A 27,980-nucleotide genomic window follows, 5' to 3' on the forward strand; every position below is an offset into this window, starting at 1 on the left:
AAACATGTAAAATGCTAGAACATCAGATGGCACTTAATAAACTTTAGTTTCACCATCATAACTGTCATCATCATCAACTGTACCATCGTGGGGCAACTCTTGTACTATTATTCCACACCACTGCACTGTCTTTACCCTTTCCTGTTTCTATATTTTATATAATGTATAAAGATGGTAAGCTTCTGAGGTTAGAGACCAATGACGTGTATGTATTTTTGATATGTCTTTTTTAGATTGAGATATAATTCACCTGCCATAAGATTCACCATTTTAAAATTTACAATTGAGTGGCTTTTAGTAGAGTCACATGGTTCTGCAACTATCACCACTAATTTAATTCCAGAACATTTCCATCACCCCCTCCAAAAAGACGCCAAACCCATTAGGAGTCACTCCCTAGTTCTCTCTGCCCCACCTCCTGGCAACCATGAATTTAATTTCTGTCTCTATGGATTTGCCTGTTCTAGGCATTTCTGAAATGGAATCATACAAGACATGGTCTTTTGTGTCGGGCTTTTTTCACTTAGCGTAATGCTCTCAAGGTTCATCCACGTTGTCGGGTGTGCCATTCCTTTTCACGGCTGAATGATATCGCATTGTATGGCTAACACGCCATATAGTTAAATGTGTGCTATGCTTTGGGTATGACAGATAGATACTCAATAAATATTTTATCCCAGGGATTTAAAAATTTTGGAGATATATGGCATGCTACTGAGAAGAGACTTAGCACGTGACTATGATTCTCCTAAGAGCACAGTGGTGATGAAGATGATTTATCATGAATCATAAAAAGAGATTTTATGATTCTCAAGCTATTTCAGCACTATACTGGGGAAAATGTCATCTATAATTAGAACAAACTTGCACTCACTCCACAGAATTCTGTGACAGGTGACTGTCACAGAACTCTAATTTCATTTCAAGTGAAAATTCCTATGATAAAATGGATGTGAGTAGAATTGAATTCACTTCTGGTATTCCTGCTAATTTATTTCCTCAGAGTTATATCAACTTCAGATCTAGTTAATACTCCAAACAGACACACCATTCATGATGTGACTTTGTAAGTAGAGGTTTGGAAATAATTCTCAACTACTATCACTGAATTTTATATAATTTAGGGATATGCTGAAGAAAATACTAGCTGAAAAGCTGCTCAGGGCGCTGTCCAAGTTCAAAGGGCCATGAGCTAAAACAATAACTGGAATGGATAACAGGAATGACAACGCAGCCAGAACTGGGGACATCGCCCGTACTTAGGTCTTACCATATATTTCTTGTTCCCTGTAGAATTCGTAGATGATGTTAAAATAGTATTCTGACATTTTACATTCATGTCCCTGTGGGTAATTCCTTAAGAGATGAAGATGAAAGGTATGCTACTAAACTGTAACAATATAAGACTTTTCTGTCCAAGAACAATAGAAGAAATTCTGCGTATCGAATATGTGAGAATGATCATTTCCAACCTTTTGGGTGGTGAACTATTTCCTTTGTTTCTTCAAATTTGCTCTCTTTCCTCCTTGAGCAATTACTAAAATCGTCCCTCAATATCGGAAATCATGCTAGGAAGAGTCAAATATATGCTGAAGACATTACTAGCTTCCCCTTAATGGTGTTTCCCCATTTTCCAGGCAGTAAGGTAAGTGTACAAGAGTCAAGAACATTTGCTCAGGGGCCAATGGCCCGACCACGATTCTGACCTATGCTGTCCTTTGCCAAAGCCAAGTTCTCTCCACCATAGCATATCGCTTTTGTTTGAAAACTACCGGTCTGTGTATGTGTACATTGAATCCCGTTAGGAAAGTGCAACTTACTTTGGTGTATTATATTTTGCTCAATAAGCAAGTAAAAACGCTTGTTCGTACATTACTGTGTTACCTGTGTTAACACAGACGTAACATTTTCACTCCCGACACTTACCAGTTAATTATAACCCAAACATACTATCCATCTGCATATAATTTCCCTTATTGAAAATTGCTCCACCAGATACTCAGCAAATGCTTACAGACCTTTCAAATTACAAGCTGTATGAATGCTTATATTATTCAGATATTTTTTTACTAACGATCTAAAAGGGATCCTATCACTTTCTAAAACTCATTTTTTTGTCTTTGATTTTTATGTTCAGCTTTTTCCCCCTTGAGAATGAACATTAAATAAACCTAAGGCCTACAGAAGATCCCGTACTATCACTCATCGCTTTCACTGAACGTGAAGGAGAAATATTATACCCTAAACTTCTTTTATCTCCCCTGCATTTGTTCCATTCACCAATTATTTAAAAGAAATAAAATCTTGGTTTCCCAGAGGCTTTCAGGCATGAGTCCCTTAGATAACTCTTGCTAATATTTTGGTGAATATCTCCCCAAATGGAGATAGGGAGAGAGAGGGAGGGAGGAAAACAGGAGCGAGAAGTAAAAATCTATTTTTTCCCACTTAACTATGTATCACAAACATTTTCTGTGCCAACAAATACAAACTGATACCCTTTATATGTGCCGTAGTTGATCTGAAGCGTCCCCTATTGGTAGACATTTTGCTTTAGATGTTAGTTCATAAACACTTCTATCTACTTTATACTGTCCTTAGAAACAGCAGGCACTGCCTATAACCTAATATCTCCCTGATGACTCAGTGTGTACGTATCCGTTAAGGTACAATCCCTGAAGAAGCAGAAAGTCCAGGACATTAGGCTGAAAAGACTGAAGTGGGCCTAGATACAATTAATATGCCCCTTCCCAGTCCAGCCAAAGAACTATTGGAATACTCTAGAGGGAACGCCTTTCCCATAGGCCCCACGTCTTTTGGTGTCACTGCTCTCCCTCTCCGCCCTCCTTACCCCTTTCTCTGCCACAAACCCAGACATAGGCCGAGCGTGTGTTAGTCTCCTGAAGGTGAGAAGCAAGATTTGTTCCAACGCCCACCCCCAGCATTCTCTACCCCAACTCCAAGTGGAGCTTTCTTTTAGAATCTGTGAGCAGTTTGAGAATCGGGTCACTGTCTTATTCATCTTTGTACTCCAGCACCAATGACTGTGCTAGGCACACACTAAGGGCTCGATAATGGCTGTTTCAGTTAGATCACAGTTTTGGCCTTCAAGGGATATGTTCAGAGCTTATGACCCTAGGACCACCTCCCTTTACTGCATAGCTGTCTTATCTCCTACTGCTTCAATAATGTTTCCTTTTTTCTTTTCAGAACTCTTGCGGCTTGCTTTGATCACCATCTTGAATACCATCACAATGCCTTTCCTCTTCTTATATGTGCCTTTCTTCTTTCTGGTCCCTTACCTCCATTACTGCTTTTCTTACGCTTTTTATTCCAAGTCTACTCACTTATTAAATATTGTTAGCCAGTAGAAGATTCCTCTTTTTTTTCCCATATCTTCAAACGACCAGCCATAAAACATAGTTAATTCCAGCATATTCTGGAATATGTACTGATGGTTTGCAATCAATAAAGTACGTGAATGTGGGTGAGAGAGGTTTTTGTTTGTTATTATTCTTTTCAAATTACACCTTGGGCCGAAGCCTAAGAAGCTAATAATAATAATAAAACTTTATTATATTAAGCAAATAAACTCAGTCCCAAATAAGGGAAAAATCAGTTATATCTATTATAGTATATTTGCTTGTAATATATTACAATTTGAACTAACAGGTGAGAGCCAAATGTAGTAACGATGTTATGCTAATAGATTCTAAACCTTTTACAGCATCTCCCTTTTTAGGTCCTTATCAGAGGCTATTTGTATGAAAGTCCAAAGGAGCAACTGACAGCAATGCTGAGTTACCCATCTTCGCTGTTTAAAAGGCCCATCTAAATCACTGCAAGATTTCTTTGTCTAGGGAGATTCCACATAGATCAAGGACATTTTTAATATTTTCATTATGTCATGGATAACTTCTCTATATTTTCATCGATTAACTGGCACATTTATCCAGCACCTACTTTGTAAAAGAGATTTTCCTAGGTACCAAAGAGCTCCCAAGGAAGTATAAGACACAATACCTGACTTCTGAAGGTTGCAAAGGGAAGTCAGTGCGTTTATCGGAATCAATTGGTGGTGGTGTCCCTGAGTTCAGAAGAGGGTACAATTCCACTCCAGCAAAACAAACAAAACAACCATCTTGGAGAATGATATTTTCTTCTAAGCAAATGTCTACAGAAGAAACATTTAAAAGCTGACTTTGGTTCCAGCTACTTAAGAAAACCTACTCATAAAATTGTTCCAGAACACTAGATAGTCGTAGACCTGCTTTAAAAGAAGATTCAAGAGTTGAGCTCCTAGAGATGATAAGAAAGGCTCCTGGAACTCATATCACCTCACTTATTCAAAGATCACCCACATATCTCGACCACTGCTGAAAACCAGGAAGTTGAGCAAAGGGGGAAAAGCCCCAAACAAAACAAAACATCCTCTCAGCGTTCGAAAACCAAGGCCACAAGACGGAAATTTTTGAGCTTTTCTCAAAAGTGAGCCTCCCAGGCTACCTCTGCTTAGAGCATCCCTTTACTTACAGTCCACACATACTTCTAACAAGTTTGGGCACGTGATTTTCCAGCGCACTGTAAATCAGAAGCAGCAGATTAGAAGGGGAGAAGTTGCCAGCATAAGCAATGTGAGGACAGTAAAATAAGTCTACTGTAAGCTGTAAGTCAAGAAAAAGAATAACTACTACCCAAAAAAAATGGGCAAAAGAACTTATTAAAAAATTATAAAGCACCACACAAAAATTTCCTGTATGTATAAAATCTGTTGTTGTTGAGTGCCTACTTTTTGTCTGAGGCCAGGCATTGCAGAAGGTGAAGACATTTAAAATATGCTTCCTCTCAGAGCTCAAGGGTGCTTTGGCTCTTGACTACCATGGCTTCTCTTTATCAAAAGCAGTTGATTGGGACACAGCAAGGAGGTGTTACAGCAGTAGGTTAGATTCTAGCTGCCTGGAATTAACCCATGCTTTCCTCATCTCTGACCACTGGCAGGCAGGGACCATCTGGTTCCTGATTTGTGCCAAAATCCCAGCCTGAGGTCCTTCCACATGAATTGCATGTTTTGCAGCCCTGCTTGATCCTACAGGAATCAGGAGAGAGTTAGAGCAGCTGTTTCTGGGCCAGAAGGTGTCTGAATGTAATATTTTTAGGACCCTTTCTTGGACCTTCCTTCTTCCCATTAAGCAAGAATGGGAACCTATAATTCATAAGGGCATTTCTTCACTCATCATTTTGGAGAAAAGCTTTTAGAAACAGCAATAAAACCATGCATGTATTTGTCTCCTAAGTAACACAAACGGTCTTAGGTTCATAAGTATTCAACATATGTATTTGAAATGAATGCGTAAGTGAATAAAGACACATTCTGGGGTCATTCTGCCACAGATATTCCAGAGAGACTGCCATAGAGGAAAATATTTTATTCTTGTGATCCATTTTAAAAATACTGACTAAAAAAAAAAGAAAATATTTGAGGTCAAAGAGTAAGAAAAACAAGAACACAAATACTTCGGAAATGTTATAGCCTCTACACAACAAAATAAGTAGTCAATCTAGTAAATTCTGTTTTATGAAGTCAACTTACTCATAAATGAAACAATAGCTTATAGGAAAAAATTTTCAATTGAATTTTTTTCCCCAAAACATTGACTAACTTTTAAGTTCTGTATGTGGGACCTACAAGAGATTTCAAGCACAGAGATCCATATTTTAGTACCTTGTGACTCGGGATACGCAGTGGGGGAAAATAAGTAGAAAGAACCCCAAAATTTCTATTGCATTTGCCGTCACACTGAACAACTGCCCATAGTGAACTGGCAATGACTCACTATCCAATGGACCAGAGAAATTAATGCCATAACAAAGGATCATTTCGTTGATCCTTGTGGCCAAATATATGACTCTCTCTCACTGTCGAAAGGTAAGGCAAAGTAATGAGAAGAATTCTGTAAAACCACAACACCGCTATTAGTTCACCAACGACTTGTCCTTAATTTTTTCAGGCACTTCAATATATGTAGTTAAATAAAATAGGGCAAAGGATTGCAAAAGCATACAATATGATCTACATTTTCCTTCCTCTCCCTCCTACTCTCCCTTACCTCCTTGCTGCGCACCTCCCAACCTCTTCTCCCTCCAAGTAAGCGGATAGCATTTCTCCTAAAATCCATTTTGCAAGTTCATTCAAAAGCAATCCTTCTTGCCTTTGATATACAATAAATATACCCATAAATAAATGCAAACTATGGACACAATTGGATTTTAGGACCATATTCTATGTTCCCTTTCATTCATACACTTTGCATGTCATAAACTCCCACTTTCTTTTTTGTAATTTCTCTCTCTCTCTGATTGAAAGGTCTACCTTACTTTCTTCACGATGGCTATTCATTCCCTACTAACTCATCCTCAGAGATCATCTTAGAATCTTATTTGTTAGCATTTTTTAAACATTAACCGTGTGCCAAGTGATGGGGTTGGGGAAGGTGATGATTTTCCATTCCCCCCAGAGATGTCTCTCATGTAGTTTTCACACAAATCCTCTTAGGTAGGTTCTATAATTACCTTCATTTTACTGATGAGAAAACTGAGGCTCAGATAGACTTAGTATCTTGTCAATGGTCCCTAAGCCCTCGGGGAAGCTGGGTTCAGGACCCACATAATTCTAATCTCCAGCTCTTAATAATACTACATTGCCTTCCATGCATATTTTCTCCTTGAATTTAATTCAGCCAATGTGGAGCATCAATAAAAGAATATAGGTACATGAACAAACTTTCAAAATATTACTTAAATAGTCGAAAAGTTCTGGCTATACTGCAATAGTATCTGGGTATGTAATGAGTATTTCTTCTATTGACCTAATAGTGATAGACTACTCATCAGCTACCTCTTATCACTGGTCACAAATTTTGCTTTTTAATTGATCATATTTTAGAATAAAATAAAAACTCCATACGCTTTACTAAGGCAGAAGTGTCAAAGAATTTAATAGCTAGATCGGAGGTCCTCTCAGAGAGAGCAGGGCTTTGGTTTGTTGTTCAGGCAAAGGAGAGGCTGCTGAGAACATGGGGACAAGACAGCAAAAGGGACAGTAAGGAGACTCTGAAAAAAAAAGGGAGAGTAGAATTCGGACTTGCTTACTAGAGAATGTGGGGTTGCGCCAGAAGGATGCAGGCTAAGAAGGGTCATCACACTGAGAGGGGCTGAGCTGCTGTGTGGGGTGTGGGAGCCGGGGCAATGCTTCCTGTGATACATATTTGTTTGCAGGAATCACAATGCAGTTTTAAGTGTGTGGTGCGGTATGTGGTATGTTCCTTGCCTTGTCTTTCAGATCATGAGTAAAAGTTTGGTTACTGTGATAACCTTGAGTTCATGGGTGCTTGGATGGCAGATGGGCTGCAGGATGGGGCCGAGGAGAAGGGACTTTATGCTCTTTCCGTGGACACCAGAATGGTGATAAAGGAATAATCACAGGGAATGAGAAAATACCTTCAATGCAAGTAGAAGATAGAGCAGTGGTGATCCTGAAATTATAATCCCTCAGAGAATTATTGGAAAGAGCTTTCGGATTTTACCAGAATGGGGATTTGAATCAATTGACCCTGTTCTGAGGGCTAGGGAACCCTACACTTTGATTACACTTCAGAAACTCAACCATCTAACATTTTTTTGGTAAAGAACAATGTTGTTTGTTAGAACCAGGGAACAGAGAATGACATAGCCACTTATTGACAGTAAATTTGAATATATCAGCATGTGCAGTCAACTAATTTGCTGACTTAAAGACAGCCTGATGAAATTTTTGCCTGTTAAACCTATTATTGCCTATAATGAAAGACTCTATATGCACTAATCACAACATACAGCCTTACATTTGATCCCAGCTTCTAAAAGTCATGATGCAGGGAATTTTAGTTACACTCAACACATTTTTCTTTCAGAAACCTGATTGGCTGTTCTAGATGCCATGAATGGTATATAATGAGCTCTTAGTTGGAAGAAATCTAAAGGATCAAGCAGCATCCCTGAGTTTCAGACAGAAACTTAATCTGAGTACGCGCATTCAAAGGTATGTGGATTTTATTCATAATTTGGTATCCTTTCTATCAGACTTATTCTTTTTCTGCATTTCGTGTTCAAAAGATGCCAATTAGACTCTGATTACTTAAATGAATTATATTACTTTCTAATGGAGCAAAATGTTTGTCTATATTTCTTTAAATTTTAGGTCCAGAATCCCGAAGCACTTTTCAGGGCCAAATTTCACAGCAAAATATTTATTTTAATTACTTATCAATCAAGGTAAAAATAATCTTTCACAGGCTGTGATCCATTTCTTGGAAAAACATCTCATTTAATTCCATCAGATAGAACCATCAACTGAATGATTTCCTTCATTAATTCAAACTTTAAAAAACAGATTTAGGAGGTAAAAATGTCAGTGGACTTCTCATAGCCAGCATTATTACACTTGATATTCACTTCCTGTGCAAAATTTAAGGCCTTTCTTCTGATACTTCTCAAACTTAGTCAATAATTTACACCACGAAGCAATGTATTTTAGGATGGCTTATTTTGCTTCATGTTCCAAGGGTCTTATTTGCAGAATAATTACAGTGCAGTGTCAAACAAAAGGAAGATGTCATTAACTAAATATGGAATCTTTCAAATAAAAGGCATTCATAATTCATGGAATAATCACAGAATATTAGCACCATCCTCTCCCTTCCCTTCAACCACATCTTTTGCTCCACATCTGGAGCTCAGGGATATGTCACCTGAGGGTCTTGCCTGAAGTCCTACGGGTCAGAACACCTGAAACTAAATTCCACTCCTTCCTTATTCTATTTCCTCAGATGATTGGCCTTTGTTTTTAACAGTAGCAGTGCTCAGGTGGACGGTACCAAAAAACATTTCTGTGCCTCCTGGTTCTAAAAGTATCAGATACTGTGCACCTTGATGATCTCCTCAACTTTTAGAGCCAACTCTATTCTTTTAATCATTAATTATAAGCTACATTTAGCTTCTATGACTCTACAGGCTATATAGGTATAGGAAAATGGCATGCAAAGTCGTGTACTGATAGATCATTTATGTTCCTACAACTTGTTCAGCTCTCAACCTAAATGAAAAGCATCTTTATTACCACTGTAATTCCAGAAACAATAAAATGGGTTCAGAACTGGAAACCATATAGGAATGAAGTAACCTCACAAGGAATGGTCCTATCCTTTTAACCAGCAACAGACTAATATGCGTCATGTGGGTTTTATGAAGCATTAATTACGGCCATACTTGAGAAGAGATAAGAAAAGTGGGTGTTGACTTATATTTCAGGGCCATCAAGAAATGGGGACCTGGATTTTGTTTGCCTGCCTCCTGGGAGCAGCCTTCTCTATGCCCGTGAGTAAAACACCCCCTTCAGAAGTCAATGTCCAATTTCACAAGCTTGGAAGTAAAAGTCTGCCCCACAGTTGGTAAACGTTAGGGTGTAAAACAGTACAAGATCAGATATCCTCAAATGTCTCTGTGTTTAAGAAACACTATGAAGAACTTGTAAAAAAAAAAAAAAAAGGATTCCCAGATGCCAAAGATTCTGATTCAGTACGGCTGGGGTGGGACCAGGAGATTCTGATGGGACACTCAGATTGTAAATAACATCACCCATCTCTAGATGGAGGAAACTTTTGGAAGGGACCCTTGAAAGGCCTCCAGAGAAAGTACTTAATCAGCCTTAGGCGAATATTACAAAAATGTCAGTTTTCTCTAAAACCCAATTTCTCACAAGATCCAAATATTTTCGTGCTCTCCAAACTCCACTGCCGTTGTCCTTCAGAGGGTAAGATTTTGTGTTAGGAATTCCTTTCTTGACCCACCTCCCCATTCTGAGAGGCCTCATCCTTTTGGGCGCACCTGTTAAGCACATGACTTCCATGTGGTCGTCTGGAATCCAACCTATGCTCAATACATATGGCTATATTTTACATTCAAATGTACCAAGGACCAGGGAGTCTGACCAATTCTCTCTAAACACAGACACAGAAGAGGTTAGGTCACATGCAGGCAAGGCAGGATCCATCTGCTTTTCGGTGGCCTAAAGAGCAGTTGATACAACCAGAAGCCAGCAAAGCTTGAATATCTACTTCCTCTCTTCCTCTCTCACCCGTAAGACCAAGATTCTGTGCTCTGCCTTCCTGAAATCCTACATTGTGGCAATTCCTAGTCCCCTGAGGGCCCCTGCATTACAAATCCAGTCCCTTTTCCACTCCTCAGTTCAACACCCCTATTCTCTGAGGGCTTCTATCAAGAAGACAGAGGAAAGGCAGTTAACTAAAACTAAAATAATTCACATTCAGATGAGAGGAATAAATCCTCTTATGAAATAGGAGCATTTCAAGAGAACAGAGCCTTAATCAACTCGCTGCCTGAGGGGGGGGATGATCTCTCTCCTCTCCCTCTCCCACACTCCAGGGCCAACCAGAATTCCACAATGCGGGTTAAAGGAAAGAATCAAATGGACATCAAGCTTCAGCTTAAGCAGAGAAATATTTAAAGACAATCAGGCAAAGCCTCCAAAGTTCTGAGGGAATAGTGATGTTTGAACCAGAACTTTGTAGCTAAACAAATGAGCATTCAAATCTGAAAGTGAACTAAAATTAATTTTGGATATGCTAGTGCTCCAAGTCTGTTGGGAATAGATCCTTTCTAAACAAATGGCTTATTGCAACAAAACTAATACAGTATAAGTCAAATCTAAGAGAAGAGGGTGAGATAAAAGAATCAATGGTCTATGACAATAGCAATTCAAATTATGTGTAATTCTAAATTAATTATATATATATAAGGTAATAGTACCCAGAATATTTTAATTTTGAAAGGTAGAGGATAAAGAGAAAAGTAATGCTAATTAACTGAGTTTAAAAACTAGGCTAATTCAACAAAAGTCGGGCATCAATCACTTGGCCTCCACTTCTGAAAAGACAGAGAGTCCTGGTTTAGATAATTATTCAGGTTGTTCTTCATTTTGAGCTTTAAAATTTTTCTGCCATAGAAACATTGACAGAATGATAAAAAGATGACAGAATAATGAAAAGAATCGGCCAAAACTTCATAAATCAACTCTTTCATTTTCCATGGGACTTATAATGTTTCCACTTTACCACACCCATCTTGTTTTCACATTCATCGATAATTCACGCTTAGTCGTTTTGTTGTTGTTGATGTGCTATTTACTTTGCATGCCAATTATGAGTAATCTCGTTGGTACTTAAGCACTTATCCACCTCCTGATCTATAAGGGAAGGTTTGTGAGACAATTCTCTTCTTGCTGGTATTTTCTAATTGTGTAAGAGAAACATATCATTCTTCCCAACATGGAGTGAGTGTTGAGAAATGGAATATTGCCTGCCATACCAGTAAACAAAGGATGTCACAGTCCTCAGGGATTGCAGCCACCGCCACGGCGAGCTGGTGAGCCCCGAGGGAACTCAGGAAGGGAAGAATACCTGCCATCTAGCAGCCATCAGACGGCAGCCACTCCCCGCGGCGAGCCCTGAGGAAACTCAGGATGTGAAAACACAGGATACTGGCCCCAGATAGCTGAGGTGCCCATCAAAGGAAGCTTTTCAGCCAGCCCAGACTCTTGCATCTTCCCATACATAGAAAAGCGCTAAATTCCTTAACTTGAGGTGTCTGGTTTTGGTTAATTAACAATAATCTTTCGACGTTCAGACTACCTGCCCTTTGTTGCAAAACTTCTATATATCCTGGCTCCCCCCTTGCCTCCTTGGAGCAGTTTTCTCAGGGTTACTTGAGATGCTGTCTCCTGGGCTTGAAGTCCTAAAAATTTCTGCCGAGTACAACAGAACTCTCAACTTTTAGATTGTGAATATATTTTTAGTCGACAGTTGCATCAAGAAATGAAATGACAGAGTAGGATAGAGCAGGATTCATTGACAGCATGGCTGGAGGGGTGTCTGAAGATCACTGGAGGATAAATGTGTGCCGGCTTCTGCCCCCAGGTCATTTAGCTGTTCTGGATCTTTTTAAACTAAGAGGGCTCCCCTCCTACACAGCGCACATGTTCAAACTAAAAGGAGGCCTCAAATATATTCTGCACTATATAGATTTTTAAAAAGTAGCTTCAGTCTGTCTTAATGTGAAAATTGCATATTGACTTAATCTCTTCCTCTCTCTCTCTCTCTCTCTCTCTCTCCCCCTCTCTCTCTCCTTCTTTCTCTCCCTCTCCCTCATTCTTTTTCTTCTCCTTTCCCCCTCCCTATAAAAGCTACCACCTCATCCTGGGCACCCTGGTTATATCAACTTCAGCTATGAGGTAATTTTTCTCTTTACTAATTTTGACCATTGTTTGAGTTAACAATGCCCTGGGCTCTGTAAACCGTAGTGTGTTGATTCTTCATTCAAGATGTTTCTCAGTCCCACTTTTTCAGTTCTCACTACCAGCTTCCTGGTTTAAGCCCTGATGGGTCACCTCAAGCCTGCATTGCCCTAGAACACTCCTACCTGGCCTCTCTGACTCAGTTTCTCCTCTTACATGGCTATAAAATTTATCCATCATGAACTACCACTCAGGGGGACTGCATAGTAGGGCAGAAATGAACTGTGGCTGAACACCTTTGTTCTACCCCAGCCTGTAAAACATGGGGAATCAGGTAAGACGTTATTTAAGATCCTTTCCAGCTGCAAAACTCCTGCTTCTAAGATGTTCATACTCTATGCATCTCCTTCATTTGTCTTTACTGAAATATGAGCGGTCTGTGAGACATTCTGTAGAGCAATGGAAAGCATGAGATTTCTAGAAATCGGGTGTGAGGCTCTCCTCAACCCCATACTAAGCATGTGACCTTGGGCAAATCATTTTCTCTCTCTGGAACTTTAGTTTCCTCATCTGGAAAAGGGAAATAAGAATAATACCCACACTTCAAAATGTTATTTGGGGAGCAAAGTAATTCAGCAATATAGAAGGTGCTTTGTTAAGTATAACTTGAACAAGGTTAAGAATTGTTCGTTGTATTGATATCAAATGTTGTACACGAAGGAGTCCCCGGGCCTGACGTGAACTGAATACATAATGTTTAGAAAGGAAGGAAACTCTTCCTTCTTTCATACGTTCAAATGACAATCCATGAGTTTGTTTACTCACACAAAGTGAGGGAAAGTGTCAAAAAAATATTTGAGGCAAGATTTTCTGTTAAACCTTAGAAGGTTGACATATTTGACCTGAAAACCTGTGTTTCTAGGATGAGGGACAGTGTTTCTGCCTCCTTTATCTGTTTCATTGTGACATCAAATCAAAACAGTATATAATTAATGTTATATGACATTAATTTTCCATTTTGTTTTACTCTTGCAAAGAACAGCAGGGGCCGGGGAATTAAACAGACTTACTACTTTTGTAACCTCTGTCGAGCTCATGTACCTCTTTAACTCTCCGTGACCTTGTCTGTGAAAGTGAGGGTGAAGATACTTGCCTCAGAGTATGTGGGAAAACATGAAAAATGTGTGTCATGGATGTAAGGTAGAGCCTCACACACAGGGAGCACCCGACAAACGTTTACCTTATTCTTTCCTCCATAGAGCATATTTTCAGGTTGTCCGCATTGACGGGACTGCATCAGTGAGTGTATGTTTCACGTCACTAAATCAAAACAAATGTATTCTAATGTCTCTTTCTCCTAAGGTGCTTACCCCTCTGAAGTGGTACCAGAACGTAATAAGACACCCGGTACGTAGATTATTTTTGTTGTTCTTTATTCCCTTAAAATATCAAGCATGCATTTCAATTCCCTTTTAAGTGAGGTAACATATCTATGCCACATATAGACACTAATGGGAAATCTAGTTTGTAAACTGTCATATCTATGTACACAGTTAGAAATTCTTGCACAGGGAAACATGAATAAGTGTTAATATTGTCACAATGACCAAGAAAACACTGCTACTTCTCCAGCTGGAAGTGCTGACTGAAAAAAAAATGCAGAACATGAGTGTTGTGAGTTAATTTTTATTTGGGACAAGGTGAGAACTATAGCCCGGGAGACACATTTCAAAGGGCTCTGAGAAACTGCTCCGAAGAAGTAGTGGGGAAGGTCAGTATATATGTGATTTTGGTGAAGAGGAGTACATGCACTCGAGCACAGTTTTTGCAGAAGGTTGCTGCAAGTCATGGGGAGCAGACATGAAGGATTTCAGTGCTTTTCTAGATGTGAGGAGATTGAAGAACTGGGCTCATAAAATCGTCTCCTGAAAAGAGCTAACCATCTGAAAACCTGTTCTGCCAGTTTTTCCCAGAGCACAGAGTGGCTCATTCCTGGTCTCCACCCTGAACTTCTTGCAGGGGGTGTTGAAGGTCAGAAGCTGCAGTGGCTCATAATTTAATCCTTGTAGAAGCAGATGGCAAGTGACAATTTGTAGGTGACAGATGTCAATGGAGCTGATGGTAAACCTGATTCTTTGTTTCTCACCAGTACCCGTCCTACGGTTACGAACCCATGGGTGGCTGGCTGCGTCACCAAATCATTCCCGTGGTAGCCCAGCAGGCTGCCCTGCAGCCTCATCACCACTTCCCCATGGTGCCAGCCCAGCAGCCCGTGGGCCCCCAGCAAACCATGATGCCAATTCCTGGCCAGCACTCCATGACTCCAAGCCAACCCCACCAGCCACACCTTCCTGTGCCCGCCCAGCAGCCCGTCCAGCCACAGCCTCACCCGCCCCTGCTGCCCCAGCCGCCTCTGCCTCCGATGTTCCCCATGCAGCCCCTGCCCCCCATGCTTCCTGACCTGCCTCTGGAGGCTTGGCCCGCAACAGACAAGACCAAGCGGGAGGAAGTGGTGAGTACACCCTGAAGTCGCTGCAACACCTACGAAAACGGTAAAGCGAGACTAGCCCCCAGAGTTCTCAATTCCCACACAATCCAAGGCCTGGAGTTTCAGTAGCAACAGTCTGATGATTCTGTGAGTCCAAGCCTGTACTGTAAGTTTCTATTATAAATGCGTTTATCTACATGGCTTAGTAATTAAGACCGTAGCTTTCACGGTGGGTTTAAATTCCATAATTACTTTGAATTCCTACCAGAATATATATTATTGAAACCTGTTAATTTTAAGGACAACACTATAAGGGAATATTAGTTCTCCTTATCTTTCAGAGGTTTGACCATCAAGAGTAGGCTAGAATTGCACTGAAGATTTTTAAAAAGGGTAATTTTTGACAGTGAGGGGATGCAAATATTTGAACGGGTAGGTGGGAAATCTCTTTAAGAACCTAAAAGAAAATTACTTGTCTGAAGTGGTTTTTAATCCAACCTGGAGGAGGCTAAACTAGACACATTGCTAGATTCCTTTTTCAGTGCTTGGATTCTACAGATTAAGCTTTTAGCAAGAAGTCTTCACAATTAAGCACAAAATATCCTTTCATTACAGAAAGCTCTTGCAAATGAGTGGGAAATAGTCAATAAAATAAGTGACCCTTATCCGTATATATAAATCCTTACTTGTGTGTATATGAGATTATATAATTCTACTGCATGTATGAATTCAAATGTAATTCCAAGTTATAAATGCTATCGATGATCTTCTACTGAGAAAGTGAGGAGTGAGGGAGAAATGACCCGGATGGGAAGCCAGGATATCTGGGCTCCTGTTCCGGCTTTGCACCCAAAGAGGAGATGGTATTGCACAAGTCACTTCAAATTTATGGGTGTTCTCCCTTCTTTAAAATGAGAGAAAGCAACTAAATCAGATAATTTTCAAGCCTCTGTCTAAGAACAGATACCATAGTTTTCCAATAAAATTATATGTTATATATGGCTTCAAAATTATGGGCATATTTGTGGAGAATACAGAGCATATTTGAAAATTGACTGTATCCCAAATAAGCTGGTGCCAATAGTGGATTATTCTACTCTAAGGCACATGTTCCCTGTTTGTACAGAAAATGCATTTATTTATCTCTTTATTAATAGTTAAGGCCATGAACTTTATAAACATTGCCAGAGCTATTTATGGAAAGGTGACTTCGGGTAGGTAGTTTGAACTCTTTAAAATTCCCATGTAAAATTAGAGTATAACAATAAATGCTGGAGAGGGTGTGGAGAAAAGGGAACCCTCTTGCACTGTTGGTGGGAATGTAAATTGACACAGCCACTATGGAGAACAGCATGGAGGTTCCTTAAAAAACTAAAAATAGAACTACCATACGACCCAGCAATCCCACTACTGGGCATATTCCCTGAGAAAACCATAATTCAAAAAGAGACATGTACCACAATGTTCATTGCAGCACTATTTACAATAGCCAGGACATGGAAGCAACCTAAGTGTCCATCGACAGATGAATGGATAAAGAAGATGTGGCACATATACACAATGGAATATTACTCAGCCATAAAAAGAAATGAAATTGAGGTATTTGTAGTGAGGTGGATGGACCTAGAGTCTGTCATACAGAGTGAAGTAAGTCAGAAAGAGAAAAACAAATATCGTATGCTAACACATATATATGGAATCTAAAAAAAAAATAAAGGTTCTGAAGAACCAGGGGCAGGACAGGAAAAAAGACGCAGACTTAGAGAATGGACTTGAGGACACGGGGAGGGGGAAGGGTAAGCTGGGACGAAGTGAGAGAGTGGCATGGACATATATACACTACCAAACGTAAAATAGATAGCTAGTGGGAAGCAGCCTATGCGGCTGTGAGAGATCAGCTCGGTGCTCTGTGTCCACCTAGAGGGATGGGATAGGGAGGGTGGGAGGGAGGGAGCCGCAAGAGGGAGGAGACATGGGGATATATGTATATGTATAACTGATTCACTTTGTTATAAAGCAGAAACTAACACGCCATTGTAAAGCAATTATACGCCAATAAAGATGTTGAAAAGAATAATAAAATAAAATTAGAATATAAATAGTGATAGCTTCTTAGAGTTGTCTTATGGAAAATAAAATAAAGTGATGAGTTCAGCGCCAGGCATGCAGGAAGTACTCAACAAAAGGCAGCAACTGTTATTTTATTATTGAATAATAGTTTTAAGTGTTCTGAAGGCAGGGGCCTCCATCTTGGACACCTCGTATCTAAAGACAATGAGATAACAAAGAAAGTTTGAAAATTATAGAGTTCAGTTTCAATGGCTGTAATATTGTTTTGGCAAAACTGAAGCCGTATGTGTGACTGTACCTGATACTCACTAGGAATATTTGTCAATTGTTTTACTTGCTCTTTTTGCTTTTTTTTTCCCCAGGATTGAAAGATCAGAAAATGAGAACAGGTATTCCAGTTGCTTTCAGAATGACACAAGAACACAAGGAACGATTTGTTCCTACCATCACTTAGCAAATTCTGTAACTGAAAAGTACCTTTAGCAAACAATAAAATGTTTGAAAGACCATTCATGTCTTTGTGTTGAATTAAACTTAAAATTTCATGTCGCTTGAAAGAAGATGTAATAAATGGCTCTTCTTGAATAAGACAGGAGCTGCTCATTTACACCTACAAGTTGACCATTCTGCATGCAAATGAGGACTATATTTCTTTGTGGAGAAAATTAAAATTACACCATCTCAAATCTTTTAAAAAACAGAAGTTTATACTGTAGTTGTAATAGTTGATAACGTGAAAAATTATGAACACGTATAGTCACTGAACCTGAACCAAAAGAAGGGAAGTTTACACGAAGAATTCTTTACATTAAAAAAGATAAGATTTTGAGAAGTATTTCTATTACAAAACAAATTAAAACTTGGAACACTGGCTTTACACTACACCACATTAGTAACCAAACTCTGGTCTTGTGATCTATCTCATTCTACTGAAAGTGATTTTTTGATGAAATTATGTGGTACGTATAATGAGGTACTGAATTGTAAATTATTGAGGTAGTTTTCCTAAGAAAACTTCTATGAAATGGAGCTTTAAATAGAGAATCACAGTGATTTTAATACAAGTCATTGCTTTCACTTCGTCATCTTTAAGATGATAAATTCTACTGTACAGTCTTCAAAATGTTAACAGATGCATAAAATGGACTCAATACAAGTTTTCTTTCCCACTTATGTTTATATTTGAATCCTTTTCTCCTCCTACACCCAAACAGAATTGTAAACAGTCTTTTTAGGGTTTATATTACACAGTACCCACAGTAACTTTATTCTAATACCTTTATGATTAAGGCCCCTTAATCATTTTCTGGAATGAATAAACATAACTTTACTGGGAGGGTGTTGATATTCAAACAAATAACTTGATTTTAAAGAATTCAGAGTCAATAAATAAGCAGGAAAGCTTTTAATCAATTGGCATAGGCCAATTCTAATCAATTTAGTCAATATTTATTCATCACCTTTCAGGGCAAAGCACTATTCCATGTCCTGATAAAAATGGTAAGTCCCCATCCTTAAGGAATCTAGAATCTACCAAAGAGATAAAATAAGCGCACAGATAATGATAAGAGAAGGCCTAATACTATTAACACTATGACAGAAGTATAGTCAAAATGCCCTGGCAAATGTGGCAGACATCGTTAGCTAGGTGTGCAACACCTTTCCTCACCACTCCTTCCTTGTCGGCTGTGCTGGAATTAATCCGAGCATCGGGCCTTCCACAAACTCAGGAGAGAGGAGCTCCCTCCCCTGTCCCACGGAACGCATGTTCGCTCCTCCAGGTACCATATCCATACCAAATGCGGCATCTATTTCCCTTGCTAGTGACTGATTTAGGGATTGGTTGTGGTGGAACTTAAACAATGAATGAGGCCAAAAGGGAAGTCTAGTAGGAGAGGAGGAGCTTCTGGGGAAAAGAATTACCCTCTAATTTAAGATGTATACATACATGCTAGGAAAAAGTGCTGTCCTGTCTTTGGACCTATTTGTTTGAGGATGTGATGCCTAGAGTTGTGGCTGCCATCTTGTGACCAGGAGGGGCAAGTGGCAAGGCAGAAAGCCCCTAGGTCGTTGGTGGCAGCATCGTGTCCCTGAATTAACCAACCTTGGAACCATCTATCTCTAGATGAATGATACACACTCTATTTCTATGCTAGTGTCTTTCAGTTGTGGGTCACAATTGATTAGCGGGTCATGACATCAGTATCAGGACCCCTATCATTTATGATGTGCCAGCAAACTTTCTCTTCCAACAATGTAAAGCTTCTATGGCCAGGACTAAGGAGAATTATTTTGTCAATGACTTTCCTGAAAAAAACAATCCGATAGGAAGATAGATAGAAATACATATCCTGGTGTATTCTCCAAAATATATGCCTCCACCATACTCTGCCTTCCACAGCTCACGAAAATATTGCCATTATGTTTACTCCTACTGAGAAACATTTCAAGGGTGTAAGGAATGATGTTACTCGAAGACTGTGTGTGATATTGGAAAGAACACAGACTTCGGAGTCAGACTGGGGCTGCTTTCAATTTTTCTGATCTAAGAGGATTCTCTATTTAGGAAAGCCATGGACAAAATAATTCTCCTTTTATAATCATTCAAATTATATATATGCATATATATATATATATATATTCAAATCATTTTTTGAATTACAGGGAAAATGTCAGGTTTTGGACTCTGAAGACTACTCACTGTGGTATGAGATGTACTGCATAAGTTAATTTTATAAGAAACTGAAACTTGTGTATTAAATGCCCAAACATGTGTTCTAACATAATCATCTTCATCACAGTCTTCTACGATGGACCGGCATATTAATCACAACAGAGCATCTGTTTGATGGCCCAGAATGAGACTTATGGACACCCATCAGTGAACTGTGTTGTCTTGGAAATTCAGAGGTAATAATGCTGTTATGCCTGTTTTAAATTGCCCTGTATTGCTTTGTCGTTCTAACCATTCCTTTCTGCTCCTGGCTATCCCTTCTTCTTTGTGTTAATGTATATTTACACCTTCCGATATGTAGCTTACTATGTATATATATTCTTCCTAACAAAATAAAGTGTGTTGACCTTTGGATTGTTATTCTGGAAGTTCCAACAGTCACTCTGAGACTATTTTATTTCCTGATTGCCTAACTGTGGCAGATGGCTGCAATGGACAAAATACATGTAGGTGGATGTGGCTATCACTACATAGTGTAACAAAGCTGATAAAAACTGAATAAAACGAGCATTTCTAATTAATTAAAACTCAGGCTTAGTCAGCCACCCAATGTTGTACGTTTCTGAATCATATATGGAAGAAAAATCACTAGGTACTAATGACCAAGACTCAAAGTATCGGTTGAAGTAAATAGCAATACTGATCATAAATGCACTAATAAACCCAAACTTATACATAAAGACTTCTGAAATCCGTAAAAAAGCAAAAGTATATTATTTAACAAGCTGTGCTATGTCTTTGAGATGAAGCGAAAAGATACAGATGAAGTTGAGTAGACCACCTCAAGGAAACTCCCATCTCACCATAGCCACTCCCATGTCACTAGTACATTTGAAATCTGCTCTGCTATCATTCACTGCTTGCTAGTGAGACTTCAATATGCATAATTTTTTCCAGGGTGCAAATACACGTATAGGAACTACCCCTAGAGAGTCATCAAAATGCACGGAAAGATACGTTCAAAGATGTTGCTTACAGCCTTATGTATAAGAGGGAGAAACTGGACCTCACATAAAATTTCCTATATGTATCTGAAGGAATTGTGTGATAAAAAGGATGCTCTAGAAGAAAATTTATTAGGGGAGAAAATGTGATAAAGCAAAATTTAAGACCAAGACTATACCGTATGTGAATCACCGTAACATGTAAATGTTACATGTTACATCACCGTAACATGTAAATAATTTAAACACACGTACATAGATGTGCATAGAAAAAAAACTAGGAGGAAGATACATCTGTTTGTATGAAGGTCCAATTTTTCTACAAAAAACATAAATTACTTCTGTAATCAGGAAAAATTTAATTTTTTTAAAGTTTGTTTTCCCTTTCTCCCGCTTTAATCCAGACACACCCCCTTCCTTCAGTTCCCTTTGATGTGAGTTTTGGATCTTGGTGGGCCCCCTGCAGGTAAATTCCAAGCACAAATCAGTTCATATGTACTTGATTTTTTGGAGGAATATTTGGACCAAAGAAAGGTGAAGGGAAAGGGGCAACTGGCTTTAGCAGGAACAAAAAGGAACAATACAATCAAACAGCAAAGAAGATATGAGCCTTATAAAGTTAAGGGATAAGAATTAGAAACAACAAAAATAAAATAAAATAGAAATGACCATCGAGGCAGCTCCTGCTGAAATTCTATCAAAGATTAACTGCATTCAACGAGCAGGCAGGTCAAAGAGAAAACTCAATGTCTAAGCCCTAAACCCTTAAAGAGAGGTGGCTTGTGGTGACTTTCCAAATTAAATGGGTTCTCTTTTGATTCAAATAATACCTGAACTATTGCTGACTTAAAATTAGTTAATTATCTAATTTTACTTTTGGGCTTCAGCTAGCTATAATGTACATTTTTCTCTCCTATGCTTAATTACATTCGGTCTCAATCATCGGAAGAGCTCAACCTCAATCAGTAACAACTCCAATTAACCAGAAAATGCACACAGTTCACTTATTAGAAAAGGCAAAGGAAAACGCAATCTAACAAGCTAATTTCCAGGCTGCATTTTCATAACCACCTATCTTTTTTTTTTTTTTTAGGTGAAGTTTGGTTTTATTAAATTGAAAACAATTTGAAAGAAAACTCAAGGTTGGAATCTTACTTATTTAAATTAATGAGTAATGCTTATTACTCATTGCCAGATACATGGCTCTCGGATGATGAGCTGTTTGGAAGGCAAGAGCCTTTTCACAAGCAAAGCAGCAAAATTAGAAAAAAAGTGTAAAGTGTTACTATAATATAAAAAATGTACAATTAGCATGCATTGAGGATGGGAATCAAAGGATTACCTGGAGGTAATCTTCACTTAGAGACAGGAATAGTTGTCACATTTTCCAAATCAAAGTTTAGATATGTAGGGCGATAATATAACGGAATATTTAAAATCAGAGACATACACCGACTGGCAATTACGCTCTACGCTTGCACCGCTCAGTACGCATCCTCACGCGGCTATTCAAATTTTTAAAAATTCAAATGAAATAAAATTTAAAATTCAGTTCCTCAGTCACACTAGATACATTTTAAGTGCTAAAAGGCCACATGGGGCTAGTGGCTACCATACAGAACAGATACAGAACATTTCTGTCACCACCGCGAGTTTTACTAGACAGCGCTGCTCTATACACTGCTTCCTGAAGTAGAAAAGCAACTCTTACGAGTTCCAAGATTTTAAACAAAAGATGAAACAGAACAGATTTGCTGGTTAAAACTGAACATCTCCAGCCATTTTCCAAGCATTCCAGGAATCACGATCTTGTACGGGAATTTTCGAAGAACTATAGACGCGCCCTTCGCTTCGTCAGGTAGAATCACACACTCCAAAATGGTTTCCCCTCTAGTTTTCTTTTAAAATAGACAAATCCAGAGTTCCACTAAATTAATTTTTCTTGTAAGAGACACTAATTTAGTTCCAAAGAAATGGTCATTTATTTTCAGACCTCTACCAGCCACGTCCGCACTGGCGGTACGAGGTGGGGGCTGCCCTCGACCTAGGGCTTCACTGGAAACAGGCCAAAGTGTAAGCTGATGGAAAGATAAAAGAAAAAACTAACAAACTTTTGTCCATCCCTGAGGGTGGCTGACTGCCTGTAAGCGTTGGAAAATATTTACATTCTTTTCTATTTTGTGGTTCAAACCAACAGCGCAACATAGGACAAATGGGTGCGTACACATACACACACACACACACACACGCATACATGCCAACTGAGTCTACCTGCAGTAAAAGGACACATGTGGAGACATATACCATTTGAACAACTTGAAATTTTAAACAAAACTTCTCTCCACTCTAATCATTTAGAGACTGAGAGACTGTATGGCTATTGTATTCGTTATCATCACCAAGGTACATGATACTTCTATCAAGAGAAAAAGGTCAAGTTGCTCACTTTATTTACAAGCAATGTCCAATTGACCACTTCCTCTCCCAACTCAACACAAAATGAAAACACTGACTTTCCCCCTAAATCTGAAGTGTGCCCCTTAGTAGTAACCGCTTGCCAGAAATACTAATACCGAGTTTAAGGCCAAGACTTTAAAAGAATACAAAATAGCAAGGAACTGTATTAACTTTTTTAAAAAGAGATCTGACTGTGAATGGCTTAACATGGAAATCACAAGGGAAAAATGATTTCAAACGATTTCCCACATTACCAGAACAGAGTGGTCTCTAGGTGGGTTCCATATTGCTTTAATAAAATAGCCATCAGTCTATGTTTGTTGTGAAATTCTTGTTAATCAGAATTTTAACTTACTGTTTTGTGATTTGGCTTCTAATTCCTTTTGCCCCCATTTGGTCTAGAGCCTTATCAGCAGGGGTCACTGGCTGAAATTTACTTATTCAAAACCACTTCCCTGCTGGGAAGAATTCATCCTGGCTTCATCTGAAACACCTGACTCTTCTGAGAAGATAAACAATACTTGAGGAATAAGATAGGGCTGGGAGTGGTGAGGAGAGAAGAGGTTGAGGTGGGAGGAAAGAAATGGTCATTTAGGTCCCAAAATATTTGCCTCGATAAATCACACCTGTATCATCTATCAGGAAAAAAATCCAGCTCAGTGAAGCCCCCTCACAAATGCCATGCCCTGTGGTCAACAGAAAATAGCCCAGGGTCCAGCATTTCTTCTCTTTTTATTAATCAAAAATATTCACAACAATGTTAAATAACTTCCTCAGAACAGCCAAATCTTGTTTTCCTCTCCAAAGAATTTTCCACGCTTCGAATTTGTCTGTGGAATGCGGGGGCTCTGGGGTCAGTGAAGTGTCCACACAAGGGCAAGGATGGCTTCCCAGTAGGGTGTCTGGGTTCAAGCTGTCCGGGTTCACAATCATGACCTTTGCCTACCTGCTGTGGAAACCTGGACAAGTCTCTTAGCCTCTCTGTGCCTCAATGTCTTCATCTGTAAGTCGTACTAACATCCATCTCTGGGTCCTTTCATGTCAGTGAGCTCCAAGTTCCATAAATGTTGGCTACCACTCTTATATTCCGAAAGGGAGCCTTCTCCTGGCTCTGTAGGCCCACAAAGGGAACACTACACGGTTGGAAGCAGGGATGATACAGGATTTGGAAGTAACATGGAAGTTTTCTAGGCCGAAGGCTCCAAAGTCGAACACATCTGTCAGGTCTCAGTGTGCCTTCTCTGACATATAGCTACCTGAACACCTCCCTTACTCACTGCTACACTGCATGATCCCTGCGTTCTCCTATCTGACATCCCCCGAGGCTGTCCTTCGCCACCCCCAAGGTCACTCTAAGGGTGGTAGGAGAGTAAATCCACCAGGAGGGTGGCATGCACTGCACAAGGCTCATTGGAGGCCAAAGCATTAGACCTCCTCTCTCTGAATGTCTTCCTTTCACCTGTTTGGTAAGGCCTGGCCCCCGTGTATACTGACTTCCAACTCTGAACCTTCCCTTGTCACTCTGGCGTTGGTCACAGTTCAGCTAATTCCACTTTAGGGATTTCTCTACCAAACTGTTTTTCACTAGAGCAGTGGTTCTCAACCAGGCGGCTGTGCCTTCTAGGGGACATCTGGAGATGTCTGGGGTCATAATGGGTGTGTGTGTGTATGTGTGTGGATGGGGGTTGAAGTGGTACCATCGGTAGCTAGTACGGAGAGACCAGGGATGCTGTTGATACTCCTCCAGTGCACAAGACAGACCCCACAACAAAGAATCGTCCAGCCTTGAATGTCAACACTGCTCAAGTTGAGAAACCCTACTCTGGAAACAATGCCAATGTTGAATCATACTGTGTGTTCAGAACTTAACATAAGAAAGAAAGAGACTCTGAACAAATGTACGACTCTGTGTGCATTTCTAAAACGTCATCGAGAAAGAAAAACCAAAAGCTCACATCTTATAGTAAACTTGATACAGGATCTCATACAAAGGGCTTTTCACTTCTTGCACCCACTGCATCAGAAACATCTAAAGAGCTTGGGGAGTGACCAGGCTATTAAAGAAAACGTGCAAGATGAAGAGACGGTCACTTCAAGGTTAAATCAGCTGATGTCTCTAAATCAAAGCCCTTCTGCAGAAATTAGAATAGCTGCTTCTTCTGAAGTTACATAAAAGTGGGTGCATTACCTGAGTAATAAAGAGGAGAAAAATAACCAGACCATGAGTCATTAGAGTAACTACTGGATTAGAACGCATTGAGTTTGCCTTGTTTTGGGATTTACTTGACTTTGGCAGACTAATGAGAAATAAGTAGTTGTGTCCATAGGGTGGGCAGGGATTTAAGATGCCTTGATTCTCGTGACTTTCAGAACCATCACTCTCCAAATATTTGATGAATATAATCAAGTTTTTGTTACAAAATTATTACCAAAAAACCTCTGACAACCATGGAGAATAGAAAGCAGTGTGCCTTAGGTAGAGGAGACCTACTGTGATTGAGGGCAGACCTCGGGCAATCTACAATATTGGATGCACCCAAGACACAGAACATCCTGTCTGTTCAAATACCAAAATCGAGACACTCTTCCAAGTGAGATTAACCCCCTTCCCCTGCCCCTGTACGCGTGAGCTTCAGCTCAATGCCTCATCTAGGGACTTTTTCTCGTTGGCCCGCACGGGCTGGAGCGCTCAAGCCTCGAGGTTTCCCAGAATATGTTGGGCATGCTGCTACTTCAAGCAACTACTTGTTTCTACTTTGGTCTCCCCACTAGCTGATAAAGTCTTTGAGGAAGATTTAGAAAAATACCTGGAGACTGGTCGGTGTGGTTAATATTTGCTCAAGGAACCACCATTAGCATTAAAAAGCCACCACACTGTCATGCAAAAGTAAAGCTAATATAACATTGAACATTTACTGAGCTGTTGTTATATTCTAGGCACTGTTCTAAGCACATGACATGTATTAGCTCATTTAATTTTCACAACCTTATAGAGGAAAAGTTGTTTCTGTCCCCAGTTTACAGAATGAGGACTTGTCTAAACTTTAAACTTGAAAAAGCAATGAGGCATTACTTAAAACACGCACATCCTGTCCCATGTTTGATGAGTGCCATTTAAAAGGTAAACTAATTTGTCATCTGCCTCTAAGATCCTAATTAAAACAACCTGTATCTATTGCTAACAGCAAATATAAATTCAACTTGATCTGAGTCATAAAGCTCGTCTCCTGTTGTCACTTAATTTTTCCTGCCCATTTGACCTCCCAAGGATGTGATAAGGAGCTAATTGTAAAGAAAGCGAAAGAACTCCTAACCCAATAACTCCTCTGCAGCTTTGGTCAACCACCACAGATGGGGAGGAAAGCTCTGCAAATGTGGGCAAGTACCACCACACCAGGGCAGCGTTGCCGTGGCAACCGGGAGAACCCCATCCATTCCAGCTGTGGGTGCGAACCTGAGCATGACCAGCCCTCACTCCTTCCTTGGTTCCAAAAGATGGACTGAAAACAAACACAAGTCCAGTCCTTATAGGAACAGCAAGGTGCTGTCTTTCATTGATTCGTTCAGAGAAAGCTACAGTGGGAACTAATGACATCTTAGAAAATTCAGGCCTTGGCCCTACATTATCTTCCTTCCCAGGAAGAGCACTGAACTCATATTCAACACATATGGAAAGACCAGTTCTAGTGACACTGTGAAGTTCACCGAGAATGGTCAGAATAGGAAGGCTGCTGATACACTGTTAGCGTGACATTGAATCAGAACTGATTGGCCCACATACTTTCTCTACCCGGCATCTGATGTCCACATTAAAATATATGAAAAGGTTCAAATATCTCAACAGCGTCCTGCATTGAAGTGTCCACAAACGCTAGCTATCGAGGTGGCAGTCCAAACTGGCTCCTTCCACCGGGTCCTGACTAGAGAAGGAAACATTTGCGAATTTGCACAGCCGCATGCAGTAAGAAACCTGGGCTTGGAAGATTTACAAAATCCAATTTTCACCCTGTGATGAGGAACTTGGGCTCAACCTGGTTTCCACAAATAATTTGTTCTTAATCTGAAAATAGGCACAAGTGAGTAACTTCAAAATCTTTTTTTAAGAAAAGACAGTGATGGATTTTTAAAAGTATTTGCTGAACATTGCTTAAATGTGCAATTCCTATCAGCAAGATTTCTGAAGAGAGTTGGAAAACGAAAGGGGATTTACTGCCTTTGTGGCTTATTTTCCCACAGGTAGGAAAAAAACGTTCCTGATGAACAGCGATAGGTATCCAGGAACCTGCAATCACTGCAGCCTGAAGCAGATTTCTCTTATAGTTGCTAATAACTATAATAATCAGAATCGCTATATTAAGTCTTTGCCCTCTTTCAAAATGGAATCATTAAACAGATTGTAAATGATGGGGATTTAAGAGCAATAACTTTTCTCCAGAGGTAACTTGGTTTTTAACAAATTAAGTAATTAATATATATTTAAACTGCTTTATATGGATAGTGGCAACGTGCGCACGACAGAGAGAGGAAGAAATCTGCAAATGCACTGAAGCAGCGTGGTCACGTAGTTTAAGGTAAGAGATCGCCGACCTGCAGGAAAGCCTGTGAGTTCACCTTCTGGGTGTTAAAAACATTCACCAAATAAGCTAATGTTTCATATGATACCCTCTGTTCCTTCAGGAAGGATTCCAAGAAACCTTTACTTGTAGCTATATAAAACCAGCAAGTCTCTAAGCTCTGTGAACACTTTGGTAATATTCTAAATTAATACTAAGAAAAGAGGAATTTTGAGGTCTTTCTATGAAATCGTAAAAAGCTGGAATCACAAAAAATAAGGTTTGTACGAGAGATTGCAAGCAGCAAAACCAAGGCTTTCTGATTTTCCCCATCAATCATCTGTCTTTGCTGCATGGAAGAGTCAGACCCCATTCTCTGGTTTCACACCGG

At 39.6% G+C, this 27,980-nt stretch overlaps 2 protein-coding genes across 12 annotated transcripts in view; one reads left to right on the plus strand and one right to left on the minus strand.

Moving 5' to 3' along the window:
* ARHGAP6 (Rho GTPase activating protein 6) overlaps positions 1 to 27,980 on the minus strand; it is a 552,843-nt gene that overhangs the window by 127,592 nt on the left and 397,271 nt on the right. The window lies entirely within an intron of this gene.
* Positions 9,355 to 14,952, plus strand: AMELX (amelogenin X-linked; the record flags this gene model as incomplete). Of its 3 annotated transcripts, none has more annotated exons than XM_079911663.1 (4): positions 9,355 to 9,408; positions 12,293 to 12,340; positions 13,706 to 13,754; positions 14,557 to 14,952. In XM_079911663.1, 4 exons carry the CDS (start codon positions 9,355 to 9,357, stop codon positions 14,868 to 14,870), a joined length of 465 nt encoding a protein of 154 aa, XP_079767789.1. In that variant the 3' UTR covers positions 14,871 to 14,952. The 3 variants fall into 3 exon arrangements, with proteins under 3 accessions (XP_079767789.1, XP_079767787.1, XP_079767788.1); XM_079911661.1 differs by having other exon boundaries at positions 13,706 to 13,750; positions 14,493 to 14,952; XM_079911662.1 differs by lacking the exon at positions 12,293 to 12,340 and having other exon boundaries at positions 13,706 to 13,750; positions 14,493 to 14,952.

Source organism: Stenella coeruleoalba (genome assembly GCF_951394435.1).
Source record: "Stenella coeruleoalba genome assembly, chromosome: X".
NCBI classification, from domain to species: Eukaryota; Metazoa; Chordata; class Mammalia; order Artiodactyla; family Delphinidae; genus Stenella; species Stenella coeruleoalba.